General features: G+C 45.1%; 2 protein-coding genes and 1 long non-coding RNA gene across 3 annotated transcripts; 1 reads left to right on the forward strand and 2 right to left on the reverse strand.

Moving 5' to 3' along the window:
* Window positions 1–353: 353 nt before the first annotated feature.
* On the reverse strand, window positions 354–2,002 carry LOC147961595 (uncharacterized). Its single transcript, XM_087534399.1, has 5 exons — window positions 1,911–2,002; window positions 1,701–1,824; window positions 1,292–1,391; window positions 618–759; window positions 354–534 (listed from the first exon to the last, which is right to left on the reverse strand). The coding sequence occupies exons 1-5, from the start codon at window positions 2,000–2,002 to the stop codon at window positions 414–416; spliced, it is 579 nt and encodes a 192-aa protein (XP_087390525.1). The 3' UTR covers window positions 354–413.
* A 6,897-nt stretch (window positions 2,003–8,899) lies between these two features.
* Window positions 8,900–10,108, reverse strand: LOC147961596 (uncharacterized). The gene has a single exon (XM_087533874.1). The coding sequence runs from the start codon at window positions 10,106–10,108 to the stop codon at window positions 8,900–8,902; it is 1,209 nt and encodes a 402-aa protein (XP_087390000.1).
* A 7,524-nt stretch (window positions 10,109–17,632) lies between these two features.
* LOC147961597 (uncharacterized) lies at window positions 17,633–19,974 on the forward strand. The gene is made up of 2 exons (XR_015611798.1): window positions 17,633–17,820; window positions 19,598–19,974. It is a non-coding gene; the product is annotated as an uncharacterized LOC147961597 (long non-coding RNA).
* Window positions 19,975–23,126: the final 3,152 nt, after the last annotated feature.

Here is a 23,126-nt window from a genome sequence, read left to right on the forward strand (position 1 = left end):
CGCTTGGTGCCACCACATACATACAGGGCTAATTCTCCAGCAGGTACATAGTTTCTCACCGCCAATTTTTCATTCGTTAGTCTATTAAGTGGAAGATGAAACTTTTAACAAATATAATGAATTCTTAAAAACAAATATAATGAGAAAAAGAAACTCTATGCACAATGACAAGAAAATAACGTGGCAACGCATGTTGTTTCTTCTAGTTTTTTTATCAATTTTGCAACAAATTAACCACCAAACACAATGCTTATGATAATTTTTCCTGTTAGAACACGAGGTAGCTCTAGTTGGAGCATAGTAGGCAGTGGCATTAAGGGTTACCATTTTCAAATTATTCCTAGCGGCCTAGCTCATGTGGATTGAAACCTGAAATCTAAGGGGTGGCAATTAATGGCTGAGCGTTGTACGTGCTAATCATTCAAACTAACTTCTTCTGATGGGTGCTCGAAGCTGCAGTCTTGAATGGCCCGGAGTAGCTCAGGCTCGAGCAAAAAGTCCCTGAAGCCTAAGTTGTGGATTCCGTCATAGCCCCTACGTGCATAGACCGTTCGTCAGAAAGGGAACAAAAAGGGGCGGACAGAAGAAAAAACCAAGGAAGTTGAATGAATAATTACTCGTTGGGGCTTGCATGCCCAGTGGCGAGCTTGGCGGCGGCATTAACGACCTTATCAGTCCTTTGGGTGCTCGAAGGCGCAGTCCTGGATGGCCTTGAGCACAATGTCCCTGAAGCCGGAGCCGTGGATTCCAATGTAGCCCCTGCATGCATAGGCCATCCATCAGAAAGGGAGCAAACAAAGGGACGGGAAGAAGAAAAACAGGAAGTTGTAGTGGAGCTAAGGCTCCATGGCACCTCTTATCCGACTTACACATCACAATCCGCATAGGCACATTTTTTTTGTTATCCAACATAAAACAACATATGAACTTCAAACTTTGCAGAGAAACAAACATTCTTACTACAATGTGGAAAATTTATTTTGATTTTTTTCGTGAATCATAAATACTTAAGATAGCCTTTTTACTAAAAATATATCTCATTTTGTATATTTATGCCGGACCAAAAAAATCTAAAAGTATTTCACACATTGAAGTTTGAAAGTTTGGTTGACCTGCAAAGTTTAAAGTCTATATATTATTTCATTTAAGAGAAACATAGAAGAGAAATTTTCATGTAGTAAGTTAGTTGACTAGCACAGATCTCAAAGTAATGTTGGATGGTAAGTAAGAATAAGGAGTGTCATAAAGCCCGAGCCAAAATAAAAAACAAGAGAGCTGAATTAATAATTACTTCTTGGGGCTGCATGCCCGGCGGCTGGCTTGGCGGCGGCCTTGTTGTCCTTCTCGTAGTCGACCAGCCCTGTGCGCGTAGGCCGTCCGTCAAAAAGGAACTGAAATAAATTAATGAAATGATGAACGTGATCAGCATCTCTGCTAGCATACATTTGATAGCTTCCAAACACGTTTTTAATCAATTATGCAATATATTAACCACCACACACGTAGCCTATGATTTCTTTTTGCTATTAAAACAGAGGGTAGCTCTAGCTAGTTGGAGCATGGTAGACGGTGAAATTAAGGGTTGGCTTTGACAAATTATTCCTAGCTGTCTAGCTCATATGGGCTGAAACCTGAAAGCTTAAGAGGTGGCGATTAATGGATCCAAGGGCGAATAGCTAACCCTAATCGAACTAACTTGCCTTCGGGGGGCCGTTGCTCCAAGCGTTAGGCCTGGTCTCAAGGCCGCAGTCCTGGATGGCCCGGAGCAGCTCGGGCTTGAGCAAGAAATATGTGAAGCCGGATCTGTGGCTGCCGACGTTGCCCCTGCGCGCACAGGCCGTCCATCAGAATGGGAGCAAGCAAAGTGAAGGGAAGATGAAGAAAAAGAAGGAAGTTGAATGAATAATTACTTCCTGGCGGCTGCTTGCCCGGCGGCGTCGACAGCCTTGTCGTCGTCGAGCAGCTCCTGCTTGTACACGTCGTTCTCCTTGGCCTGTCCCATCCTGGCAACCAAGGAAAAGGCGGGTGTCAATTCGAGTGAGAAACTCTAGAAATCGCACGCAGGAAGTCAGACTCAGATGTCGTCTCGCGGAGATAGAAAAGATGCGGGGGCAGGCTGCAAAGAAAGAAGCGGCAGGACCGCGTGATCCGCCCAGATCGAGGCTCACCTGAATGAATTGTGTCGCTCCATAGGGTACGCCCAGATCCAGGCTCGACGAGGAGGAAATCGTTGAATTGGGGATGGAGAGGAGTGGATCGTGGGGGAGCAGAGAGAGGGATGGGAGCGGCGCTAGAAGGAATCGGGGCAGAAACGGCGCTAGAAGGAATCGGAGCAGAAAATTTAGGGTTTCGGAGGTTTTCTATGACGAGGTGGGTTAATCCGGTTTGGGCTAAGAAGGAAAAAAATCGTAGCGACAAGTAGCAATGCGAATCTTGGCGCAGCAAATTCCTCATTTCCTTTTTTTTACACATTATAGACGCAAGCGCTCATACATACGCGCATACACCCATCTCTATGAACGCACACACGCACACCGTACCCCTATGAGTCCTTGCCTGTTAGCAAATCTCGATTCCAAGCTTGGTGTGCTCGTTTGTGACGAAAACGTCATCGTGCCAACCATGGTAGCAGCACCGGTGTTAAATGATTGTCATAGTAGTTTGCTTGAAGTTTGGAAGGTTATAATTGAGCTTTGTATTAGAGAGTCGAATATAGTAGAGCTCATGAGCTGGTTGGATACAGATGTGCGAATTCCTCATATGTTTGGGCGGATGCACCCCCTTATTTTCTTATGAAAATTTTGGGCAATGATGTAACCATTATTTGGTGAAGCATGCCCCTTCCTTTAAAAAATAAGGCACTGAGGAAAGACGGCGGTGACACGGAAAGACGGACAGAGCCAACCGGCCAACTCCATTCCTGTTAGTTTTGCCTAAGTAGATTGATTTTTATCGACTGCTCTGGCGCCGAGACAAGGAGAACTCATTCCGGTGGCGTGGAGAGGACTTGCCCGATGTACAGAATCTGGCCTCGACCGGCTAGGGTGAGCAGCATGATTGTGTTTGCATCGAGGAGTTTGGCTGCGACCTACGGGCAAATGACCTCGACAAACGTTGTGATTAGGGGAAATTTGCGCCGGCCGCCAACAGTGTGGCTCCATCATTCGGTGGTGGTGGAACAACAGTGGCATTTTGGATCTAAACTGTAAAGAGAATGGCAACGGTGGCTGGTTTCACGGTAGGGAATTTGGTGGGTGGGGGATCGGTTGTGTCGAGATTCACACTCCTCGGTATCACTCAAAAAAGATTTGACAAGAATATGACTTTATTCTTGGACAATTCACATATCATTTACAATTAACTTAGAGAAATCAAATGATCTATTGAGATGAGAATAGCTGGTTTGTGCATCCGCTACTCTGTTTTCTTCTCGGTTTGTAAAATCCAAATTCAGGAGGTCAATTAAGCACGTCTATCGACCAAAACTATACGAACAGGTCGTACATGATTTCCTTCCGGCTGAGAAGGTCGTACGCGGGTTACCTACGATAAATAGGCTTGGATATTTGGTGCGACCTAAAAACTCAGCCAAGGCTAAAAATTATCTGTGGTGTGCGTGTGGGGATGTGCGTCACTAGTGAGGCACTGAGGCCGCAGAAGAATGGCATTGGGAGGTAACCGCCCTAGGAAGAGGACTTCACAGGACGCTGACATGGACGATGATGATGATTTAGATGCTATCACTTCTAGTCTGTTGAAACCGACATATGGGGACAATGCAGAAAAAGGGCGACAATAGTAGTTCGATTCTCCCGCGAGGAATAAGTTCTATTTATCCCTAGTTCCTGCCTCATGTCTGGGGAAGCATTACTAGGGAAAAACTTATACACATGATTTTACCAGCAGCGAGTTTAAAAATAAGGCGCTGCTGCATTGTAGTAGTAGCGCGCTCTGGCAGTACTCGCTGCTGAAATAGACGTAGCAGCAGCGCGCCTCCTCTAAGCCGCGCTACTGTTATAATTCCCACGACCCCGCCGTGACGCTAGTTCTAGCAGCAGCGCTTTTATTCAGACCGCGCTACTGCTAGGTAGTTTAACAGTAGCGCATTTGCCTTTAGAGCGCTACTGCTAAAACTAGCTATCTCCAACCCGCCCCCCATGCTCTCCTCTATTCGATCCACACTCACACTCAAACTCACTCCCCCTCAACCCCCCCCCCCCCGTGCGCGCCGGTCCTCCCCCGCCGGCCGCCGTCGCCCCCGCCAGCCGCCGTCGCCTACCCCTCTTCCCTCTGTGCCGCCGTCAACTCATCCTCCTCGCTGGACTCGGTACCGCCCTCCTCCTCCGTCCTCCCTCGACTTGCCGCCGGTCGGCCCCTCCTCGCTCCGCCTTCCTCCTCCGTCCTACTCTCTTCTCCCTCCTCGAGTCGCCCCTCCTTCTTACTCCTCCCTACTACATTTTGATTTAGTAGGCTAGTTCATATGCAACATTTTGATTTAGTTGATATGATTTAGTTGATTTAGTAGGCTAGTTGATTTAGTTGATTTAGAACATTTTGATTTAGTTGATTTAGTAGGCTAGTTGATTTAATGGATTTAGAACATTTCGATTTAGTTGATTTAGTAGGCTAGTTGATTTAGTAGATTTAGTCGGCTAGTTGATTTAGTTGATTTAGAACATTTTGATTTAGTTGATTTACTATGCTAGTGAATTTAGTAGGCTACTTGATTTAGTTGATTTAGTATGCACCATTTGATTGTTATTTTTTCTGTATATGGATAGGTAGATGCTTTTGTTTTTTTGTAATAAGTTATATTTTGGCAAAATGTAGGTGCCAATTTAGTTAAATTTGCCACTTGATTTTTTAATCAATTATCTTAGGCAATAGGGGCCAAAATAGATGAAATGTCTTGGTAGGTGGTACCCTTATTTGGTACCCTTATAATTGTCTATTAAATTGCTTCTCGCGGAAGAACCAAAAATATCACATGCTACTGTTTTTCTTTCCTGTGAAGTGGATCGTTAATCCTTTGCTCATATTGCTTTAGGAAAATTGCGCCGCCACCACCACCACTATGTTGACTGTGTAAGTCAAGGTGCGCCAGCAGCCTTGCAATTGGCAAGCTGTTCGACATCTACTTCCAGCCGAGTTTTCGTCATGCGGCGTAAGAAATTAGATGAAATGTAACAACTATTTTATTTTTAGTGTTGGCATTTGCATTGTGTCATTTTGCTTTTTTTACACAGATCGTCCCATGCAATGTGAGGTTGAAATTCAACAAGCTGACAAGAGACACTGTGACATTTGAGGCTCTTGGGGGGCCGTACACTATGGAGGTCGAGAAAGGACGCAATATGTCGCAGATTGGAGGAGATGGATGGGCCTGTTTCCTCACCCACATGCGTCTTACTGGTGGTGAGTTGATTAACTTCTCCTTCAGAGCAGAAAGAACCAAGCTGGTTGTCATTTATCTCAACCTGGTGGAAGATGATGAAGATGACGAAGATGACGAAGATGATTCAGATAATGAGGACCCACTCGATGAAGATGATGAGAACTCACTTCATGAAGCCATTGTAGCAAGAATGAGGCTGAGAGAGGAGGAGGTGTGCAACCTATGGGACATAATTCCGCCACGTGATGACTTTGTCGGGGTGCCATTCGTGACCCGCCTGACAAGTACCATGGTCGATCGGCATGAAATGGTATGTTATACTGGCTGTAGTAATTTGATGATATATATATGCTTTATTGTTATACTTACAAATGCAAATTATCCGATGATATGCTTAGTGAATCCGATGATATGCTTAGTGTAGAGTCCAGTGATATGCTTTGTGAAATCTAGTCAATGATATGCTTTAGTGTAGAGTCTGATCACATGCTTATTAGTGTAGAATCCAAGGAACTATTAATAGTGTAGATAATCCATATATACTTACTAGTAGAATCCATGATTAATTAGTACAAATGCATAGTACTATGTCTTTTGATAGTGTAGAAATCTAGACTTAATAGAAATATATTTGCAAGAGTATGTGCGAAGCTATTTATTAATTGATATATTTTTCTTATTCAGAAATTGCCAAAGAACCTATCTGTGAGTTGTGGTATCGAGCCTGATGAAGAAGGCTCAGCTGGACTACGCCTTACCGCAAGGGGCTCCATCACCACCTGTACTTACCGCATGGACACAGACGGTCGTACACACTTAAACTCGGTTGGGTGGAAGAGATTCCTCATTGGCAAGAATCTTCGTGTTGGACAGGTCATCCTAATTACTATCAGGAACACCCACCGCCCAGGCTTGAGGATGATGATCGTCGTCGATATCATCTTGAACTATATATGTGTGTGTGGCTATATCATCTAGAATTACATATGATGATTGTCGTCGATATCATGTAGAACTACATATGATGATCGTCGTCGATATCATCTAGAACTACATATGATGATCGGCATCGATATCACCTAGTACTGCTTGAGGATGCATGTTGAGTATATATGAAATTGTTATCTAGTACTCCCTCCGTTCCAAATTACTCGTCGTGGTTTTAGTTCAAATTTTAACTAAAACCACGACGAGTAATTTGGAACCGAGGGAATAGTACCTAGTACCTATAATGCTTTATGGCTTTATGAAATTGATATCTAGTAGTACCTAGTATCTCGAAATTGCAGTTTATTGAAGCTGAAACAGGGTGGTAATGATGAAAGATATAGCAGTAGCGTGGGGCTAGAAAATCGCTAAAGCTAACTAATAGTAGCGCGTTCCGGAAAAGCGCTGTTGAAATAGTCAATAGTAGTAGCGCGGGTACAGACAGCGCTACTACTAAGAGTTAGCTGTAGCGCCATATTGGTAGCGCGGCCGCCCGCGCTGCTGATAGCCTCAAAACCTGAGCTACTACTAGGGTTTTCCCTAGTAGTGAAGGGGTGATGTCTCCCACCTTAACACCTCTTTCACCTTCAGCATATGTGTCAATGAGAGATTGAAGAGGCCGAATAAAGAACATTCCACAGAAGAATGATACTCTGGCATTATTGCCGGGCCCAATGAATTTGTTACTTTGGAACTGTCGCGGGTTGAGCGACCACACAACAGTTCATGAACTGCGCGATCTCATGCCGAAGTCTGTGATACATCACTGATATATCTATAAACTTTGTATATTTCACGCCTATTAACTTCTAAGTGTGCAATGTTTCTAATTTTTTTAGGGACCAACGTATTAATTCAATGCTCACTTCTAGTTCCTATTTTTTGTTATTTTTGGAATTTCAGAAAAAAAAATCACCAAACAAAAATTCCTCAATAAAATCTGAGAAAATGATAGCGTGTTTTTGTAGCACTAGAGGACTAGAGTGCCAAGGCCCATCATCTGGAGGGGCATGGTGGGCCCGCAAGGCCTAGGCACCTAGTGAAGGTGCCCGTCTTACAAATGCGCCTATGACATGTGGGGCTTTCCTCCCTCCTCTGTGGCTTCGGTGGCCAATTGCTTTATATACCCTTGAAACCCTACCCTGGATAATTGTGAATTTTTTCGCCGCCACTTTGTGATTCTGAGGGCGATCTTCATACTCAACCCTTTTCGTTACTCTCCAAAGGGAGAACTCGTTTGCATCATCACCAACATCGATCCTCATGCTTCTAGATAAGTTATAAGTAGCACTACAACATATCCGAACACTATTGATCGTGCATCACTGACCGGCCACTGGCCATACGTTAGTGATGAGCACTACCACTGACCTGCCATAAGCACTTTGGTGCTCGGCCGGACGCTTATCACAGACTGAAAAACAATTGCCTGTTTGTGATACGGTGATTCTAAATGAAAAGGCTGCTCCATTTGACATGTCTGAGTTTTCCTTCTAAATCCGACCCTTAGTCTTTCCCACCCGTCAGTGATGTTGTTTAGTTCGGTTGTTATATGCAACCTCCATGGCTCATGTACATTACAACCCTCCCCGCCCATGGCCGAGCACCAGCCACTTTAGCTTTCAGTTTGTCCTGCCCGGCATCATCGAACGTGTGTTGCCAGCCAATGCGGGGCACTACTCTGACACGGCAGCACCCATGTCGTCCCTAGCGGCATTCTGTTTCATGAGTCGCATGTACGGTCACGTGACTATAGACCCCCTCCTCCCCCCCCCTCAATCGTTCTTATGGTGGTGCCGGTGTTGATATGCCACAGTAGTAAGATTCATTCCTTGTAGGTGCCGATGTATATTCTTCCATGGATGCTTTCATGAACTTAGAGGTGAAAATATTACAATTCTTCTGAATGTTACAATTGGTATGTGCGGCGATACATATTATGTTATGCGTAGTTAGAGGTGACAATGTTACAATTTTTATGAATGATACAATTGGTATGTGTGATGATACATATACTATTATATATGCATTTTTAGAGGTGACAATCTATATTATTTTATGCATTCTTGTAGGTACTGATGTACTCTGCTATGCATGCTTGCACAACTCACCATCTGTCATAAGAAAACATATAAAATCCATGATATGTCATTATGCATTCCATGCGATTACATGAACATGTATGTGATACCGGAGGCAGCATATCACTTGGAAAGTGTTTGATTTGCCTAGATACCGATCAAACATTTATATTTTTTTATCCTTTTGTATTTCATTGCGCACAATATTAGCATAACGCACAATGGAAGCTAGACCAAAGTAGTAAACAAATCAGCAAGAGGTAAACCTTGCATTCCTCCTTCATTGCTGGGAACTAAGGATGCCAGTTACCGGCCCATTCACATTTTTAATGGTCAAACAGATATAAGCATATAGCAGCATCATGTACATTAATTGTAACTAGCAGACCACATTTATATAGGCAGATTAAAAAGAGGCAAACCTAAGCTAGCAGTGTTATTCTTTCAGCAGATCACGTCCTTCCTTCATCAGAGGGAATTTTGGAGGCCAAACCATCATAAAGGGGCTGACACTAAACACGTAATCATCCTCTTCTGTCACGTCGTAAACCTTCTTCAAAACCTTGCTTTTGATATAAAAAAGGTAGAGGGCATTGTCCGCCTCGATCTCAGAATTGGACCCAGGTGCATGTACATCTGCATCCTTGAAACCATGACTTGGTATCATATGATTAGCACATATCTCACGTAAACAAATGGTATTCACAAGGAACCAGTTGGCAGCGCCATTATTGCCATCCACCCCGTGCAGCCAGATGCGTATTTGTAGGTCCTTGAGAGTGATGAGATGAACCCCAGAATCATCATCTGCGAGCGACAGCTTGCCACACCACGATAACACCTCTTCTGGGAGGTTAACTAACGACAGAGAGGCAGACACAAGATCTAGCACGATTAAAATATTGATCCCACTCACATAGGCCAGAGTATAGATCTTGCCGTCACCAATCAAACTAGCAACATGATCGAGTCGTAGCGAAATACGGGTGAATTCGGTTGCAACCGAAGAGTAGATGGCCCATATATCATCTTGTAAGACATACACATCCACAATTGTCTGCTGCCCTTCCACGCCCATTGCCAGATAGAAGAAGGACAGGCCGTCGTCGCCGCCTTTGAGGATGACCTCTCTGTCGTAGTATGTGAAGCGGTCATCATGGATGCTGCTGGTTTGCGGAATTGGCGGGAGGATGGTCGTGTATCTCCCAGGGTAGAGCGGGCATCGGACTGTTCTTACTGGTGGGCCGTCGTGCAGGTAGGAGGTGAGTAGGAGGAGGCCGTTCCAGCAATCCACACAGAAGCCGAAGCTGTCGCTGCCCAAGGTGCCCAAATCGAAGTTTGCAGGGTGGACAACGGCAGCGAGCTCAGGGGGCTGAGGCATCGGCACGAACCGCGGTGGCTTGGTGCCTCCAGTTTTGACGTAGAAGCCGAGGAAACTGGGTGGGTGGAGGTCGCGGAAGCGGCGGAGGAAGACGGGGTCGGAGGTAAGGCGGAGCCAGCTCTTGCAGACTAGAGCGGTGTGGACGAGGCTGGTGGGGAAGGCGACGCGGAGGAGGATCTCGCCGAGGAGATCGTCGTCGTCGAGAACGGCCGAGGTGGCCGCTGTGGCCGGTGGCGGCGATCGCGGCGCCCCGAGTGCTTCCATGGTTTGGTGATCTGATGAGATGAGATTTGGGCGAAGAAGAAAAAGGTAGGAGCTGATTTTTGTTTTTCGATGGGTTTTTCTGATATAAAACACCTGAACGCGTTTCGTTTTTATTACAAAGAGTTGCAAATCCCTGCAAAAAAATAATTTATGCACAAAGCTCTAAAATATTGTTTTTTCTCTACCGGTCTAGTATCTTGTTTTCTGCATCGTTACAAAGTTTTTTTAACACAGTACAGATACAAGCGCTCATACATACGCGCATACACTCACCTTATGAACGCACACACGCATACCCTACCTCTATGAGCACCTTCGACAAACTGAGTTGGCATATCATCTTGAGATGTACGAAGACACCGTAGCCGCCTCTCGTCGTCGACGGGAACGTTTTCTCCTACTGAAAGCGCATTGCCGGAAATCCTAAAATAAATCCAGGACTAATGCGAGCACCAGGACTTGACCCCTGGTGGGTTGGGATACCACTGTCTCTCTAACCATCCAACCACAATAAATTGTTGTGGCATTGTCAAAGAGGTCATAGACGATTCCGAACCCTGCATAACATGGCAACCCCAATAGATTCCCACCTCTTGACATCATATTGGCGCTAGAGGCGGGTGGAGTGGCGATGATTTGGCGGTGGAAAAAGAGGCAGAGATGGTCTTCACGCCTATCTATAGGAGAAAGGGGAATAAGAGGCGAAGGGCTCTCTCGATGATTTTTACTTCTTTTATTCGGTCGGAGTTTTATTTACTTGACACTGACAAAAGTCCTCCCATCACTCTTCATATATTCTCAAAGCATATGAGATATGATGACCCTAACTTTCTCTTCACAAAGACATGTAAGATGACTCAAATCAAGAAAGACATGTAAGATCATTTGAGTCAAAAAAGTACACAGAAGATATTTGCAAACAAAAAAGTAGGACCTTTTTTCTATATAAAGTACTTTTGGCACTTCATTTAAAACCACCTTTTGAAGCATGCAAACTTCAGCTTGCATGGTCTATCACAAGAGCTAAGGGCATCTCCAACCGGTCCCTTATAATTTAGCCCCTCAAATGGCCACAGATACCTTAACCCCTAAATAAATCTTCAGCAACTATTTTAAGTTTTTGTATATGATGTAGGGTGAAATCCTAGATGGCCAATCTTTTCACACTTGAAGGGCGGAAAGGAACACTAGTAGAAAACGGGCCTATTGTCCCGGTTTGTAAGGGCCTTTTGTCCCGGTTCTTGAACCGGGACTAAAGGGTTGTTACTAATGCCCTGACCCTTTAGTCCCGGTTCTAACCAGAACCGGGACAGATGGGCCTCCACGTGGCCTGCGCGCTGAGCCCAGGCAGGAGGGCCTTTGGTCCCGGTTGGTGGTACCAACCGGAACCAATAAGCATCCACGCGTCAGCATTTCTGTGGCTGGAGTTTTTGTTTTTTTAAGGGGGGGTGGGGGTTTTGGGGGTTTTGGGGGGTTAATTTAGGTATTTCATATATTGTGTTAGCTAGCTAATTAATAGAGAGAAGTGTCCTCTCTTATGTCCGTACTTGGTCGACGCTACGTACTATACATACGTATAGAGAGGACTAGGCACGCTAGCTAGCTAGTAAGCAAACGAAGGAAACAGAAGATCGTCATGAACATATATGCATACGGAGAGAAGTGATACCGACCACCTCTCCTTCTCCGAGAGATTGGTCGAACAACAAGTTCTCGTATATCTATCCGACACTACAGACTACATATATACAATAATTATCTCTTACAAATATAATCTCCTAAATTACGGACGCATGGTCCACATAGTATTCTCCGTCTTCAGCGATCACGTGGTCAAGAAAGAATGCCGCCAATTTCTCTTGAATTGCTCGCATGCGATCTGGTGCTAGGAGTTCATTCCGCATCCGAAACATCTAATTTGAAGAAGGGGGTCAATACATATATATATGTGAATGAATGAAACTCAACACAAATGATGGTAATAAAATAAAATTGAGAATATTGTTATTTACGCACTTCATATTGTTCGTCAGAGTAGCCCCGCTCACAGGTCGTGTGGCGGATGGACTCGCAGACGTAGTATCCACAGAAATCATTCCCTTGTTCCTGCAACAAACACTTTACAAGAAATAGAGGTCAATCAAACTGATAAGCAAGAATACCAAATGGTATTGATGAAACTGGCGCTTGAATCACTAGGAGATGCGCGGAACATGCTACTATAGTACTTACTTTCGGGTGTCTAAATTCTAGCTCCTTCGACAGTCCCGGAGCTTTTCTGGTGAATTTTCTCCAAACCCTGCCGGACGAAGAAAACAATTACTTGATATCAGAAATGAACAAAGTTGCTGATATGGTGGATAATGATCGATTTAACTTACTTCTCGAGCATTTGAGTCATGCCCGCATACTCCTGGGGATCTTTTCGTCTAGAGTCCAAGACAGTTACTACTCCCTGCTCAAGCCTAATCTCTAGGAGAATATAGTGGTACCTGCGCACGCATGCATAACTCATCAATTACATTACTATAACCTGGACTAATATATAAGGGAAACCGAATATGCACAAGACAGTAACACTCACTTGAAGTTGTAAGGAAAGAGTATTATATCTTTGTGTTCATTTATTTTGAATGATCGTAGCAAATTGGCCTCGGTTTCTGCAGCATGAAATTTAACCTCAGTTGCATCTATGAGATATGTGTTAATGAACCCAATATCACCGACTTGTCTTTTCTTAAATTCGGCGATCTTCAATCTGCATAATTAATATAGTGAGGATAATTATAAATAAATGCAATGAAAGAGCTGAGCTATATAGAGAGACTTAATGACAGAAGTAGTAGTACTTACAGACAGTAGCAGGTGACCGTTGCTTTATCGAGGGCCAATTGATTGAAAAACTGATAGAACTCCTCAAATGGAATAGGCAACAGATCAATTCCAATGAGGTCATGCTCCTTTTTAACTCTCACATACAAAGTACTCCTCCCCCCAGACTCTCTGCAGATTTTCAAGTACCAATCATGCAATCTTCGCATCATCATTGTTAGAGATTTTTCATCTTTGACGAGAGGCTTCCCGTACTCGTATCTGTGTATCTGCACGTCCATGAAATCATAATGTACATCGTCGGACAGGTAATCTTCAAGATTGCTATAACCGGGCACCATCCTCGGATCGACGATGTCGCTAGGCACCTTGAGTGGGGGGCACGATTGATTCCCTTGTTCGCCGAGCTGGGCAATTTGTTTCCCAGCTGCTCGTCGTTCTTTCATCCTTTGATCACTGATTGTACTTCCCGACCGCTCCGCTTCGGCCCATGTCTTTCCAATAATGCGCTCATAGTTGCCTTTTCGGCGGAGACTTGGGTGGTTTTGCCAGGGCAGCTAGAGTGCGCTTCACTTTCACCAGATCTACCTTCTCCTCGGAGGTGGATGTCTCTTTGCTTTCAACCCTTGAAACCAGTCATCCACTTCGGTTCGTGCGATCTTCGCGTTCTCCTCCGGGGTCCTCTCGTATGGTAACTTCTCTGGAGTCTTCAGAGAAGGACCGAATCTGTACGTCCTCCCGCCTCTGGTTGTACTGCTAGACACCGGCCGAACAGACGGAGCGGCTGTCTTCTTTACTTGCTTACGAGGCGGAGGAGAAGGACTACGACGCGCTTGCTGACGAGGTGGCGGGTCTCTTCCGCCCTTGCTGACGAGGCGGAGAAGGAGGAGGCTGGCTGCTCGGGCGCGCCAACGCAGGCGGAGAAGGAGGCGGAGTGCCGCCACGCGCCGGAGAAGGAGCCGGCCGAGGGCCCTGATCGTCACTCGCCGGAGGAGGAGGCGGTGGAGGAGGCAGAGTGCCCTGACTCGCCGGAGGAGGAGGAGGAGGCAGAGGCGTCCAGTTCGGAAGGTTGATGAGCTCCTTCCGCCATAGGCATGGAGTCTTCAGAGAAGAACCCAGCCGAGTATCCCCTTCTCCGGTAGGGTGGTCAAGCGGGAGGTCCTCAAATCCCTCTGTTATTTCATCCACCATCACCTTAGCATATCCTTATGGAATCGGCCGGCAGTGAAAAGTTGCGCCAGGTTTATTAGGAAAAACAGAGCCAACAGCCGCCTTGACCTTCATATTAATCCATTGCGTCATAAGGTGGCAATTTTGAGCCTCCGTGATAGCATCCACGGGATAGCTGGCAGGAGCCGTCAAGACAAGCTCCGGCTGAAGCAGCTCGGTGGAAGCCACGCTGCTTCTCCGCTGAGATGGCGGGGTAGCTTCAGGGGAAGCTTCGGCAAGTCGTTTGCTGCGATTTTCTTCTCGTTCCTCTATCGCTTGTACCCTTGCGTGCAGCGCCTGCAGTTCGGTCTGCTGCACTTTCTTCCTCCTCTCGTGGCTTTTGTAACCGCCTGCGTCCGGAAACCCAGCCTTCCACGGAATGGAGCCTGGCATACCTCGTGTCCGTCCAAGGTGCTCAGGATTTCCGAGGGCCTTTGTGAGCTCGTCGTTCTCTCTGTCTGGAAGGAACGTCCCTTTCTGCGCTGCATCGATATAGTACCGAAACTTCTTCAAGGGTATGTCAAGTTGCTCGTCCGTCCAAATGCACTTCCCTGTTACAGGTCCAAGGATCCACCAGCCCCGAAGAACCAAGTCCGGCAATGGTCTGTCTAGTTCATTGTCTCTAGTTCGATCCCTTTATCAAGCAGATCAGTCTCAGCCTTTGCCCACTTAGGCCGGGGTTTGAGGTAGCCACCTGACCCCGTGCGATGGTGAAGCATCTTCTTCGCAGCATTTTTCTTGTTTGTCTCCGACATCTTCTTACTCTTATCCGATGTCTTGTGGGCCACAAATGCGGGCCATTGATCTCTGATCTTCTCATATTTGCCCTTGAATTCTGGTGTCTCTTTTTTGTCGACAAACCTTTACAGCTCATTCTTCCACCTCCTGAATAGCTCTGCCATCTTCTTAAGAGCAGCAGACTTAATTAATTGCTCTATAACCGGCTTCTCCGGATCCTCCTCTGGCGGTAGGGTGAAATTTGCCTTTTGCTCCTTCCAAAGATCATCTTTCTGCATATCATTGACATAAGACACCTCAGGGTCTTCTTCAACTGGCTTAAACCATTGGTGGATGCTGATCGTGATCTTGTCCCTAACAAGAACCCCGCACTGAGCAGTAAATGCATCCTTTGTCCGGATGGGTTCAATCGGTAGGCCGTCGCGCGCGATTTCTGTGATCTCAAACCTTTCATCCTCGCGCAACTTTTTCTTCGGGCCTAGTCTCTTTACCGAAGTTATGCTCGAACCGGAGGGCTAGAAAAAAGAAGAAAGACGAGAGTTAATTAATATGTGTACGTACCAAAACAATGAATGCATCAATTAGCTAGTCTCAGCACAGGCTTAACTAATATATTTACCTGGCGAGACTCTGTTCGGTCACTGAAGCCGTCACCCTGTTCTTCCGGACCTGCTTCTTCACCTTGCTGTTCTTCCGGACCTGCTTCTTCACCCTGCTGTTCTTCCAGACCATCATTGTCGTTAAGAAAACACGACATGACATCACCTCCGTCTAAGATTATGTCCCGCAACCTCTCTTCTGCTTCCTCGTCTCGTCCGTGCTCCATATTCACTACAAGAAATCTGTTAATCCATGACGGACTTCGGGTGACGTTCCTGAAAACCGTCACGGGAACCGTCATGGATGAACAAGACGCGAATAACCTCCAAAACGGCAGCCCCTTGATGACGGGCATTGAAGGACCGTCACGGAAACTGTCATGAATCGACCATCTATGCCTTTTTTTTTCTTTCTTTAGTTGCCATATGAACCGTCATGGATGGCTTCTGCCGATGTGTCTGTTGTACCCGCTTATTTGGTCCACTTGTCAATCAGCCATATATAAAAGTTGGAAAGAAAAGGGCGCGCCTGAAATTTGAGAGAGCGCGGAGATGCAAAATTTTAAGTGGCCAACGCGGCAGGGTGGCAAAATTTCGAGCCAGCCCATTTATACTCCACAGTCCACACACACCTAACCCTAATTCCCCATTCTATCCTCCCGTTCCCTCAGCCGCCGCCACTCCACCAATCTTCCTCCGCCCGCTCCATGCCGGCGCCGCCGCAGAACAGCCTCACCTCTCCCGATCCATCGATCCCCTCTCTTCTCCCCTCTATGTGCGTCGCCCCCTCCCCATCTTTCCCACGGCCACGGCCACAAGCCCATAACCCCACCCCAGTCCAGATCACGCGCTCGAGTTGCGGCGGTAGTGGTCGCGACAGGTCCATTTCCTCCCGGCGCAGATCAATCCGCCTTCCTCGGTCGCACTCGAGCAGCGCATGTCCCGCCGAAACCCATGATGCATTGTCCATCCAACCAGATCGACACCGACGAGAAGGCCAAGGTGGCGGTAGCGGCGCCGAGCTCGTCGTTCTCTAGCACCGGATTTGGAAGTCTCTAATGTCCCGTGCGACTGCCACGGATCCATCTTCGGTCGGCGGCGAGCTATGGTGAGATACAGGTGGCGCCGCCGCCACGGAGCTAGCCACTCCCTTCTGCCATCCGCGCTGCAGCGACAGGCGCTGCCTCTGCGGCTTTGCCAGGGGCCTCTGCCCGTCGCGTACGTGCTGCTCCTCCTCGTCATCTCCGTGGATGGGTTCGTCCCCTTTAAGCTCTGATCTTACCTACTGCAGGGCTAGTCGATTGGTCCGCGGTTCATTTGTATTCTGTCAAAGTTCATTGGTGATGTCCATGGCTACCTGTTTAGTTATTTCTGGGTACATGTGCAATAGATAGGTTCTGTTTCTTGGTACTCTAGAACTGGAAGATATGTTGTGTTAAAAAATGCAAGTCTGTATGTCACGGTCATGTTCTCAATCTGCAAACAAATAAATCCTTGTCATGCTGTTTGTCCATGTGTCCCATATATCCACTCTTCTTCATCGCATACAAGGAGGGGTTCTCAATATGAATTTCATGTCTGGCTCGGATTCAGATTGTTTTGAGTACATTAATTGGCCTGATATTGGATTTGAGTGCATTAAAATAGACCTGATACTGAATTCAGATTGTTTGAGTACACATTATTTAGCCTGGTAATTAGATTCAGATCTCATGTATTGATGTATGTGTTGAGTAATGCTACTGAAGTACTGATCCAAGGGACAACTGAACGAGCAACCCTGCTTTTATGCATGCGAATTTTGACCTATGCCATGGTTAGTAATGTTCCTCATGTGTTGGGGTGTAGTCTATTGTCTGTTTGTCTTAGTTTTGTATGTCAGTTATTTAAGTGCTTAAATGGCAGGTGTGGCAAACTAGGCTTCATCTGGCATTTTCATGGAATTAATGTGCTTGTACTGTTTCAAAATTCAGGAATGGATTTCTTGGAAGTTGGTCTTGTAGCATTTTCTCTTCAAGAAAATGGAGCCAGTGGTTATGATCTATTTTGGCACACAACTTAATTTGTTATCTCTGAAGCTGTAGCCAGTGTTGATGTACTTCTCAAGGTATGTTACTGCTTAGTCTTTATGATGCAGCCAGATTTTTCGTGATTCTGGCATTTTCATGGAATTAATGTGTTGCCGATCCTTCGCTCGTTGGACATACCTTGAGATGCATGATGTGCTCGCCAATGAGGCGCTCCAGCAGGGGCTCAAGGAGTACTCCAGCTAGCCCACACTCTTGCAGCTCTTCATCGACGGCGAGTTAACTGGTGACTGCGACATCACTATCGGTATGTATATATGTGCTTTCTGCCTTCTCCCGTTATTATGGTTCAGGACGTTGAGCCCCTCTGTTACTGGCAGTACACATACATGGTATCTGTTCTGCGAGAAGCTTGTTTTGTAATCTGTCATATATGTTCAGTTGTGGATGATAATGGTCAACTTGGCATGTGGAAACTCCATGTCTGCGTAGACGTTTCAGGCATATAATTTGCTCATGTTGAAGGCATGGTACATTCTTGTACCTGACAGTGTCCATGGCAATGTCAAATGTTTTATAGTTCATTTCTTCACATTCAACGTGCACATGGAACTCTACCTGTGGAATATGTGCTCTGTACTTTCCTTTTCCCACAACTATGGTTCAAAATTTGAGTCTTTCTGCTATGGTTGTACATACCGGCGATATTTTTTATGAATTGTTTTGTGAGAAACTTGTTCTGTGCATCAGACATAGAAATACATTTGTTGATTTGACGTACTTGTAGCAACAAAAATGAGTGGGCGGCCTATGGTTCCTTGAGTATTTTGTGTGATGTAGTGTGTGCGTCTGCTTCAGGGATCATTGATCCTATGCTCTAGCACTTAGCCAAAACTATAGTATCACAAAATATGCATGCCAGTTTTATGACTAGCTTTAGATGGCTTTGTTCTCTCAGCACCAACAACATTACATAATGTCAGCCTCTGGTGCGAGCTAATAACCATGTTGCTCAGACTCTGAAGTTCTGAGGAAGCATCTTTGATGTAAACCTTGAAACTGTATTTTATAACCACAAGCCTCCAGGATGGTATGAATTACCATCCCATAACGTGATGACAACCATTGCAAATTATTTTCCAGATTTACTTATGAGTAACAAAAATCACTTGCCTGCTGTTGGTTCATGAAACCAACTGTGCTCCAGCATTTCCGCACCATGGTTATTGAACTACTACAATAGTATCCCAGTGCTAGAATGCATGGATATTTCTGGAACCAGCGTATCAGTATCAGGTGCATTTTAAAATTAGTGTATCCGTATCAGGTCCATTTTAAAATTAGTACTCCCTCCGTCCCAAAGTTCTCGTATTAGATTTGTCTAGATACGTATGTATCTAATACTAAAATGTGACTTGATACATCCATATTTAGACAAATCTAACACAAGAATTTTGGGACGGAGGGAGTACATGATAAGAAATAGGAAAGCAATGTGCCAGTTCCACCAAGCTGTTCTAATTTGTTTGAGTGAAATATAGAATAACAAATAAATCTCATTCTGTTCTCGAACTCATTGTAGGTGTATCTCCCTAGCTTTTTAAACAATTTACTAGTTAAAGGGTAAAAGAAGGACCAAGACTCACACCGGTAATTGTCCATCTTCCACGAGGAAAATATTTCGCATGTTCATTGTCTGTTAAATGCTTTCTTCTATTAATATTAACAAAATAGAAATTATCACATTAATAAAAGCGATTAATCCCAAGATTCACTATGTAGTCCAACAAAATTATATGTTGTTCCAATCACAAAAGTATTTAATGTCATAGGATAATTGTAGCTCCGAGACCATGGTTGTGGTGTTCGTACAGAAACCAGCCCACTTGCTTCTACATTTAACTTTTAAGGTGTAATTTTTCATTAGTGAGCATGGTAATTGGAAAATGCTATCCATATACAAACCAATTGAAGAATAGTACATACATGAAATATGAGCTCGCTCGCCCCATGCCACCGGGGTATGCGCCGTGCCAAGATGCATTGCATTTTTTGATGTCGTCTTACAGTTTGTTGACGTGCAGGCAATGTTGAGCATGGGTTGAGTTGAGATATTGGCGTATAAGGTTTTCCCTCCAATGAAGTTGGCGGCAATGGCTGGATCCGTGTCCAGAAATGCATGGAGATGACCCCTGGTTGTCAGTTGTCGTTTGGCCAGCCTTGAGCGGGGCTGTGGTGCTGCAGAATTAACACAGGGTGTTTGTAGTTTTAAGTTTCTTTTTTTGCTAGTCCTTGATAGATGTATTGTTCGGCTATAACTGTAATCTTAAGTTTTTTGTGCAAATTTTTTCTGTTGTATATGGAGTTGATTGCCTACGGACTACAACCCTCCGGTTTATATAGACACCGGATAGGTTTAGGGTTACATATAGTCGGTTACAATGGTAGGAGATCTTGAATATCCGCATCGCCAAGCTTGCCTTCCACGTCAAGGAAAGTCCCATCCGGACATGGAACGAAGTCTTCAATCTTGAGTCCGGCTGAAGGTATAGTTCGGCTACCCGAACACCCCCTAATCCAGGACTCCCTCAGTCGTCGTCGGTCTCCACGTAGTAGTAGGCATCGGCGGTGGCATCTAGCTCCTGAGCTCTCACATCTGGTTGCATCAACTGGAAAGAAGAAGAAAGGGGGGGAAAAGGGGTAGCAAAGCAACCGTGAGTACTCATCCAAAATACTCGCAAGCAAGGATCTACACTACATATGCAACATTATTAAAGGAAGGCTGTATATGTGGACTGGGCTGCAGAAATGCCAGAATAGAGGGGAGAACCTTGTCCTATCGAAGACTAGCATCTTCTGGAAACCACCATCTTGCAGCAAAAGGAGAGAGTAGAGTAGCATAAAGTAAAGTAGTAGAAGTGTTATCAACCTCGGCCAGAGACCCTTTCTCGACTCCCTGCGAGAAAGCAATCCCAGAGCCATACTCACTAGTGCAGAACCGGGCAATAGCACCGGTTCGTAAGGCCCTTTAGTGCCGGTTCTATAACCGGCACTAAAGTGTGGTCACTAAAGCCCCCCCCCTTTAGTACCGGTTCAGCACGAACTGGTGCTAAAGGGCAACCACGTGGCATGAGCCAGCTCCGGGGGCCGGGAGCCCTTTAGTACCGGTTGGTAACACCAACCGGTACTAAAATGTTTGGGGTTTTTTTGGTTTTATGATTTCTTTTTCATTTAATTTTGTGTTTTCCATTTTAATTCTTTTTCGTTTGCTGGTATTTGAGGCGATCATCTATCATCTGGTTGCGTTGGATCCATCCCTCAATAAAAATTCTTTGTCTCCTAATTTATCATTGCTCTCCGCGATGAGGTACGCATGGCGCACTCGCCCATGAGCGTCTCCAGATTAACGGCTCTCGCTCTGATTCAGGAGGAGGAATCCGAGCATAGCATGCCATGGGCTCGCCCACTAGTGTACGTGTAGCCTTATCTCTTGCCCTCAGTTATTCCAGTCTTTGTTCTTTTTTTTTGAAATGACCCACAGGTGCTACGCCTTTTCATTTAAGTAGGGGAAAACACAATATACAGAGAAACTAATTAAGCAGGGAAGTAAAGAAAAGAACAGGGTCCAGGAGTGCCACCAGCAGCCCGGCTGTACAACATCTAATTTTTTGGGTGCGACGAGATTTTATGTGAAGCCATAAAACTCTAACCCTCTAACCTTTTCTTTGAGAAAAAAACCGATCTAAAGCTGACCTGGAATAGTTTATGGAGGCATGGTGCCGAAGAACTGAGGCACTGACGGAGCCAGGGGCGAGGTGGGAGGTTGAGGAGGGCAGCAAGCGACGCGGGGACTGACCCGGAGCTGGCGGCGCCCGAAGCGGAAGCGGTCATGGCGCCGGCGGCAGCAGCCCTAGGGTTTAGGGTTTCGGTGGTGCAGCGGCGGCGGGTGGAGTAGAAGACCTAGGTTAGGCTCTATACCATACATGTAAAACATAGGTTTTGCGGGAACTGGCTCAACCCTCTATGGGGTGGCCTATAACATATATATAATGATGACATCCAAGTTCAATACCAATATGGTATGGTTTACACAGTAGGACTACAATACGAAGTCTAACAATAATCTACAAGGTACAAATAGTAATGGCGACGCAAGTCTTGCAAATTAACAAAAGGAAATCTAAACCAAAAATCCCTAACCCTAAACCCTAATAGTAAACAGTAAATTGGAAATGCCATTGATACAATTGCGATTATTTTTTTAAACGAAATGTGAACCCTAAAATCTACATGCGTGTTGTAAACAGTAAGCACTAAACCCTAAATCTTACATGCAGATGTATAAAATCATAATATAAGGATCTACAATCAAGAAAACGGAAAGTATTTGTTTTGCAGACGAAATAGAGGTGTTCTTGCTCTATTTTGCAGAGGAAACAAAGGTGTTCTCCCCTGCAGAATACAACAAGTATCTGTGCCGAGCAGCTCTGTTTATACAGTAATGGCAGATGGTTCATGTACCGTGCTCTGGCTATGATCACAGTATTGCCCTTTTACTCAAAGACAATGAATCAAATCCCAGGAGATACCAAAGGGGAGCTTCCTCGAAATAGGCTTTCGCCTCGCTTTATTATATATAAAGCAACAACCGAATAAAGTACATGGCTGAACGATGCAAGATGGGGAGCTAATGGGGAAGCCTAAACAGTTTAACCCTCTTCCTCCAAGGGTAGCTCCTAATATGCATAAAAACAACAGTTTTGCTAAATCACATCTAGATGTGCCATAAGTATTGCACTTCTAAATCATATGTCATTGATCTTACATTGAGATTTGTGTGAATATTTTCTTTCTCTTTTTTCTTTTTTCTTTATGCTTGATTCACTCACTTAGATGTGCAATAAGTAGAGCACATCTAGATGTGCCCTAGACACACCCCTACTTTTTTTTTGAGGGAATGCCATCATGGCTAATTTTATTAAAATTAAATCACGCTTACATCGGTGGCAAAATAAAAGGACTAGGTGGATCATCAGCCCACACACAACTATCTAGCCTACATTCATGTGCAAGTGTATGCGCTACCCCATTTGCTTCCCTTGGACAGTGCATAAATAAGATTCTGTCAAAAGAGCTCGCCTGAATACGAATGTCTTCGAATATTGGAGCAGCAACTGCTGCAGAGAAACCGCCTTCTAGAAGAGTATCAATAACTCCTGCACAATCAGACTGAATAACTAATTTCTGACAGCCTATTTGATTTGCAAGATGAATACCATCTAGAACTGCTTGAGCTTCAGCTGTTGCCGCGTCAAGCGCAAAAGGAATGAGCTTGGATCCTGCGCCTACAAATCTTCCTTTATCATCTCTGATTACCACACCTGTAGCTCCTGACCTCATATTAATATCGTAATTCGTATCAACATTTATAGAGACAAAACCCTCAGACGCCCGATGCCAAGTACTTGATCTTGGCTGAATCTCTTTCCCTTGTGCTTTCGAGAAACTAGATACCAAGACTTGAATTGACATCGCCGCTTGTGATAAAGATTGCACAGTTTCTGCATGGACTGTCTGTCTTCGTCTCCACCAAATATACCAAGCGGCCGTTAT

The sequence above is a fragment of the Triticum urartu genome, chromosome 7A, assembly GCF_056163025.1.
Source record: "Triticum urartu cultivar PI428250 chromosome 7A, HENAU_Tu73, whole genome shotgun sequence".
Classification (NCBI taxonomy): Eukaryota; Viridiplantae; Streptophyta; class Magnoliopsida; order Poales; family Poaceae; genus Triticum; species Triticum urartu.